The sequence below is a fragment of the Anolis carolinensis genome, chromosome 6 (assembly GCF_035594765.1).
Source record: "Anolis carolinensis isolate JA03-04 chromosome 6, rAnoCar3.1.pri, whole genome shotgun sequence".
Taxonomy (NCBI): Eukaryota; Metazoa; Chordata; class Lepidosauria; order Squamata; family Dactyloidae; genus Anolis; species Anolis carolinensis.
Window position 1 is genome coordinate 21,325,107 of NC_085846.1, and position 7,051 is coordinate 21,332,157.

Sequence of the window (7,051 nt, forward strand, 5' to 3'; positions counted from 1 at the left end):
ACAGCCCGGAAAAGTCACAGCAACCCAGATTATTCATATCTTCCTGCTCCACCAAGTAGTGACCCCCATGTAGGAATGATAACAGCATGACCTTATCACCTGCATTCCAGTACTAAGGTGTTAATCCACATGTTCAACTGCAAACCTGAGAAGGTGCCAATGGTGAAACATATAATTTGCATGTGCAGTTTTAGGTCCTGGATTCAGTTTCCATTATCTCCATTTAGAAGAAGAGAGTGTTAACAAATGAGAAAGGCTTTTGCCACAGAGCATGGTGATCCACTGACCAGTGCAAGCAGTAAGTATGGGAAGGAGAGGGCTCAAGATCTAACTCAGCACAATGAATATGATTTGTTTAATTGGTTGACTGACTGGCTTGTATTAAGACTTTCTCCCACAATAGCAAACCAAGGCCGTTAACAACATATTTTTTTAACCAACAAGCATTGATAAAAGAACAAGAAGTCATAAATATCACATTACAGTCAAATTAACTATACTTTCTCACATGGATAAAGATTATCCATATGAGCAATACTGCTGGCATGAAATCAAGCAACGAACATTCATGTATGAAGTACACAAAGGTAAGAGAAGTAGTTTATTTTTTATTTCTGACATCTTATTTTTTAAAATCCATGCAGGGAAGTTCAAAGTTAATATTTCAATCATAGCACGTAACAAAATTATTCACAAAACTTCCATCCATAGCAACAGATTATACTATTAAGTACATCTTCAGTCACAACAGTTGTTTTGCATTGCAATATCCAATGGCATTTTAAAAGCATAAAGAGATCATCATCCAATAATATCCACAAGACTAGAGAAGGCTCAACACAGCAGGTAATAGAGAGATGGATGATAAGAATGCAAGAGGTCCTGAATCATTCTGCAAGACCTTCTAAGGATAAGAAGAACTTTCACAATGTTTGTACAATGCCCTGCCTCTCCCTATATACACAGACACACATAATCTCTCCAGTTGTGAAATCTTATTTCCGTTCCTTTCCCTTACTTGAGAAAGAAAATGAGCTATGGTTGTAAACTTTATAAGAAAAAAAATCTGCAATATCAAAACATCACTTTTACCCAGAAATCAATTTTAAACAACATCCAAATATAGTTTTTTACCATCCAAGGGGAATATCTGTATCCATAGCAGTTTGACATCACATAACAAACTACAAATCCCAGGATTCCGAAGGATGGATCCATAACAGTTAAAGTTATCTCAAGATACTATAATTGTGAAATATGGGTGGTCTCTCAAACTCCAGACCACATCAACAGGAAATGAATGGGAAAGAAGGAATGCATAACTTGGGAACATCCCATTAACCATTAGCAATGGTGGTAGATATTGATTACAGCATACACAATTAAAGAGAAACAGAAGGGTAGAATGGCCATATATAAATATTGTTATGGACTAGGATGAATCATAAATTGTGGAAAGAGCTCTTCATACTGCTACTCTCCAAAGTTACTTTATTTGTTAGAGATAGACTCCTTCCTCCTAAAGCAACGCCAACATTTATCCTACTTGCTTGATACTTGTGACATTACAGTATACCCATTTCTCATCTATGTCATAGTTGCTGGTGGTGGCACACCAGAATTTCCCATCACTCAGGCCATCAGTGGTGCATTCATTGTAGGATTTGTCTCTGAAGATGAATGGAAAGGTGCAAGAAGTACTCTCCACTTTTTGATCTGGCTCTGGATATTAAAATAAAAAGAAAATAGGTACTAGGAACTGCATACTCTCTGAACTCAGTTTATTACTAGCAGAGGAAAAGTGATGAGGATCCAAACATCAAGTGCAAGTAACCAGGAAAAGATCAGTTTTGCCACTTAATGGGCTATCAAAATATTTCTGTAACACCTACCATGCATAAATACAGTCAATAAACAGAAAAATATAACGTAGGTCATTGGGACGTGAGTCACATATAATCCAAAGCAGTTGGGACCAGCAGTTCCTACCATGTTTTGCAATCTTTGACTAATAGTGGGGCACCAATTCTCACTCAAAATATTTTCAGCAAGAATTTTTCCTGAATCTTCTTTTAGGAACACCATCCCTAGAAGGAGACAAGAATTCTTTTCCTACCCTGGACATTCCACAGATATATAAACTTCATTTGCCTAGTTTTCAACAGACCTCACAACCTCTAAGGAGGCAAAACGTCAGGACAGAATGCCTCTGGAACATGGCCATACAGCCCGGAAAACTCACAGCACTCCAACCATTCCTATTTCCTCCTGCTGGAATTTAACTTTCTCACCTGAATCTTCCTGGCAGAACCTCCATTTCTTGTCAACATCATAGTTGCTACTGGTAGCACACCATAACTTTCCATTCCTGTGACCTTCTGTGGTGCACTTTGTGTAAGTGCTGCCTTCATAGATGAACGGGAAGAAACAAGGTGGGCTCTCCACATTCCCAGCAGGTCCTGAGTTTTAAACCATCAGATAGGGAAAGAGTAATTTTTAAGGTAGCAAAATTCATTCAGCTTGGTTACCCTGTGTGATCTTGCTCAGAGGCATATATTTTAGAATCTATTGGAGTCTAGGAATCTCTCCCATACTGATGTAGACTATTGGTCTCCTGAGAGTACTATCTTAACACTGACTGATAGTCATGCTACATCCATACTGTAGAATAGACATCAACAACTATTTATTATATAGTACCACCAGTGTACATGGAGTTTTATAAGTAAAAGACTGCAAAAAAAAAAAAAAAACCCAACACTGCCAAACATGTACAATCCTCAACACACACACATATATACAGAGGTGAAAAAAGAAGTAAAATAATAATAATAATAATTTTATTTTTGCATCCCGCCACCATCTCCGCGAAGGGACTCGGGGCAGCTTACATGGGGACAAGCCCAGACAACACAGGTTAAAATATAACACAGTAAAAGTTATAAATTACAAACATGGAAACAGTGCAATATATAATACTGTATAAAGCAAACTGACATATACATGTAACTAAACTATTGTTTTATGTGATGCCTCTCAAAAAGCTGCTGTCCTGGGGTGGGAACAGTAGAGGCTGCAAGCCATATACAGCCCCATCTATGACATTTTGAAGCCTTGCAGAATCCTCAGAATCTCCCCTCCAAATTTTACAAAGTAGTTTTTAAAATACATCAAAATGTGTCCTATGCTTTTTCAGTTTATTTCCAGTTTATTTTTATTTTTTATTTTATTTTATTTTATTTACAACATTTTGTCCTGCCTTTCTCACCCAAGAGGACTCCTAATTGAAAAAAAATATCTCCATAGACTTAACCTAAGAAGAATTTTTGTTTGACTGATTAGTTATTTTAAAAATTGAGAAATTGCAACCCTAGGGAGCTTGAGGAATGCAAAAGTAATTGAAAATTGGGGAAATGGCAGAGGCTTGCTCTCCATAAGATATCATTGCCGCCCTCTTCCAATCTACAGCGGTTGCCCACAACTGCTTTAGCTTTAGCAGCAAATTATTATTATTATTATTGTTGTTGTTGTTGTTGTTGTTGTTGTTGTTGTTATTATTATTATTATTATTATTATTATTATTATTATTATTATTATATTAATATATCTCCTGATGGAGACTCAAAGTACAGGGTGTTGTTTTCTACTGAACATCTGAATGTTTGTATTTTTACTATTAAAAGTGCATGCCTTTCTCCTCCTACCTGGGATATTACAATACATCCATTTTTTATCCACGTCATAGTTGCTGCTGGTGGCACACCAGAATTTCCCATCAGGCATGCCATCTGTTGTACATCCATCATAAGAGGTGCTGTTGAAGATGAAAGGGAACATGCAAGATGGACCATCTGCATTTGGATCTGGACCTGATTTTAAAAGGAGGAGCATGTGAGGACAAAGAACAAGGCGAAGATATTTTTATTTACAGTAAGCAAGATTTAAATGTCCATGCAGAGGAAGCTCTTATTGGGCATGTTTTATGTATCATTTAACTTAATTGATTTTAATTGGTTTTATATTGCATGCTAAATGCTTTTAATTTATTGCTTTTGGAAACCCCCTTGACTCCCATTCTGGGGAAAAGGTGACAAATAAATAAAACAAAACAACTTTGTGACACCTTAGTCCTTTTTTTGTCCAGTATCTGTGTTGGAAAGAGATACATTCTGGTTATCAGTACTTTGTCTTCAACATAATACTTGGTTTCAAGAGACACTTTATTGCTTTCATTACTATGTTGCCTTCCTGGTGAACCATATTCTTGGCCTTGATAGCAGTACTGCTGATGCTATCACCAATTTTCCTTATTTCAGGATTTGCCTTCCTTTTGATGCCAGTGAATCTATAGATTTGAAGTCCACAAGGCCAACATCCAGTCCAAAGATCATATAGAATTTTTTTCCTAACTAAGGGTTAGTAAAATTATATAGGTTTCAACCTCCATAGGACCCTTTTGCGTGAAGATATTGTTGCTCCTACAGCAACTGACAAAATAGGTGCTTCTCTTTAAAACTTTGTTAAACAAGTCTCATAGCAGTTGATCATTTTTAATGTGTCACGAGAACCCTCTTGATGAAAAATGTTTACAAATATTATTTACATCCCTATTCAATTCATATCACAGACACTTTTGTTCTCTTCATCCTACCTGTGTCATTGCAGTACACCCATTTTTTATCCACATCATAGTTGCTGGTGGTGGCACACCACAGTTTCCCATCTCTCATGCCCTCGCTTGTGCATGTGCTATAGGACATGCTCTTGAAGATGAAGGGGAAGATGCAAGATGGACTCTCCACCGTTGTATCTGGCCCTTGTATTAAAATAAAAAAGAAGATGTGTACAAGGAAGGCTTTGTGGTTGGAGCTTGGAAAGCATCTCTTTTTTTTTTAGTACAACTCTCAGTATCCTTTAATAAGAAATGTCTAGAGAATCTGGAAAATGAAGTCCACAAAATTCAAGTTCGGGATTTCTGTTATGCCAGGATCATGGGCCAAATAAAATGTATTCAACTTGAAACCACTGTGAGCAGTTCATTCCATATATATTTGGATTTGCAGCAGAAGCACAGCTTCCAGCCATTAATCCAAAAGAAAGAGCTCCACAATTAATCTGGAATGACCTCAGTGTTTTTGAGGTGTAGATAGCTGCAATGATTTAGTCCCTACACATCGCAAAGACCCAATGCTGTGTCACCAGAGGCAGCTTCACACAGCATCCTAGCAGATTCTTGTTTCCAATGTCACTTCTGCTGATCACATGTGTGGGCACCCTTTTGTCACATCATCAAAAGCACTTTGGTGTTGGGACAAAATAATGTTTGAGATCTTGACCTAGTTTTGGGCAAGGTTTTTTTAATTTTTTGATTTCACATCCCACAATTCAGAGTACTGTTCTTTTCAAGGAGGCCCAAATTAATACAAGGAAGCTGAAGGAAAAGATGAATGAAGGTGTTGTTGGGTAGAATAATGACCTCAATAAAAAGAAATGGGACAAAAGAGAAAGCAGTAGGAATGCTTAATTGCTTCTTCAGAATATAATATTTTGGCCTGGGGCTCCTACTGGAATTTGTCCACATAGCCTTTGTTACCAATAACACTATGGTGATGGGGCAAAAAAAGTGTTTGGGATCTTGACCTTGTTTTGCGCAAGGTTTTGAATTTTTTGATTTCACATCTCACACTTGGCTGCATCTATATCATCTTAAATAATTCAGAGTACTGCATTTCAGAGTTGCCAGAAGTGTGTTAATTTGTGCCTCCTTGAAAAGGACAGCTACACCGCAAATTCGGAAATCACCCTTGCTAGCATTATACATGGGTTCTAGTCATATGATGCACTGAAACGTGAATCATTGCTGATTTGTTTAGTATGACAGTTGTTAGCAAAACAAAGGCATTAAGAGAATGACATTAGGGATGGGTCCAAAAGCATGGATCTATTTCCTAAGAAACATCTGCACTGTAGAACTAATGCAGTTTGACACCACTTTAACTCTAATGGGCCAAATGCTATAGAATCAAGGTATTGTAGTTTTGTGTGGTATTAGCCTTCTCTGCCAAAGTGTCCTGGTGCCTCATCAAACCACAACTTACTTAATTCTATAGCAGGGGTTGTCAAACTTTTTCAGCCAAGGAGCTCTTTTTTGAAGCAACAGTTTCTCGTGGAGCCCCAGGAAAAGCTTATATATTATATAATATCATGCCAGAAAAGCACAATCAAAGAACCCCCAACAGATGGCCACCCATCTTTTTTTGATGATGATGATGATTGATGATGATGATGATGATGATGATGATGATGATAAAAGGGGCAACCACAGGGGCTATCCAGTCCAACCCCATTCTGCCAAGCAGGAAAAGCACAATCAAAGCACTCCCAATAGATGGCCACTCTTTCTAATAATTATAGTAGCAGTAGAAATCCCAGGGGCCATGTAGTTCATCTCCCTTCTGCCATGTAGGAAAAAGTACAATCAAAGCACCCTCTCAGTGGTGTGAGGGAAATAGGGTTTTGGAAGCAAGGAAGGTGAGGGGGAAAGGCCTTTGGGGGTGAAAAGGTGAAGAAAAGGGGTATTGGGGGTGAGGGGGATGGGGAGGTGGAACAGGAAAGAGGAGGGAAAGCTTGGAGAGGGAGGGAGTTGAAGGAGGGAACCACAGAGCCCCTCAATATGCTTTGAGGAACCTCAAGGGCTCCGTGGAATACACTTTGAGAACCCCTGTTCTGTAGCATTGTGACATTGCAGCTAAAGTGTTGTCAAACTATCTTAATTTTACTGTGTAGCTGCACCCCTAGTCAACATATAGAAGTCCTACAACAGAAAAGAAGAACACACAAAAATTCTTTAATTTCATTCAAGCCATTTTTTCAAGGTTAAGCCTTATTGGTGACTATCTCTGTTTCCGTCTCCTACCTCCTTCTTTACCTGACTCTTGACAGAATTTCCCTTTGTTGTCTACATCATAGCTGTCTGTGGTGGCACACCACAACCTTCTATCTCTGCGCCCATCAGGAGTGCAACTGTCGTAAATATTTCCCTTGTAGTAGA

At 38.2% G+C, this 7,051-nt stretch overlaps 1 protein-coding gene across 1 annotated transcript; it reads right to left on the bottom strand.

Moving 5' to 3' along the window:
• Nucleotides 1–588: 588 nt before the first annotated feature.
• LOC103279786 (72 kDa type IV collagenase) lies at nucleotides 589–5,105 on the bottom strand. The gene is made up of 4 exons (XM_016995819.2): nucleotides 4,652–5,105; nucleotides 3,705–3,869; nucleotides 2,292–2,459; nucleotides 589–1,722 (listed from the first exon to the last, which is right to left on the bottom strand). The coding sequence occupies exons 1-4, from the start codon at nucleotides 4,758–4,760 to the stop codon at nucleotides 1,538–1,540; spliced, it is 627 nt and encodes a 208-aa protein (XP_016851308.2). The 5' UTR covers nucleotides 4,761–5,105; the 3' UTR covers nucleotides 589–1,537.
• Nucleotides 5,106–7,051: the final 1,946 nt, after the last annotated feature.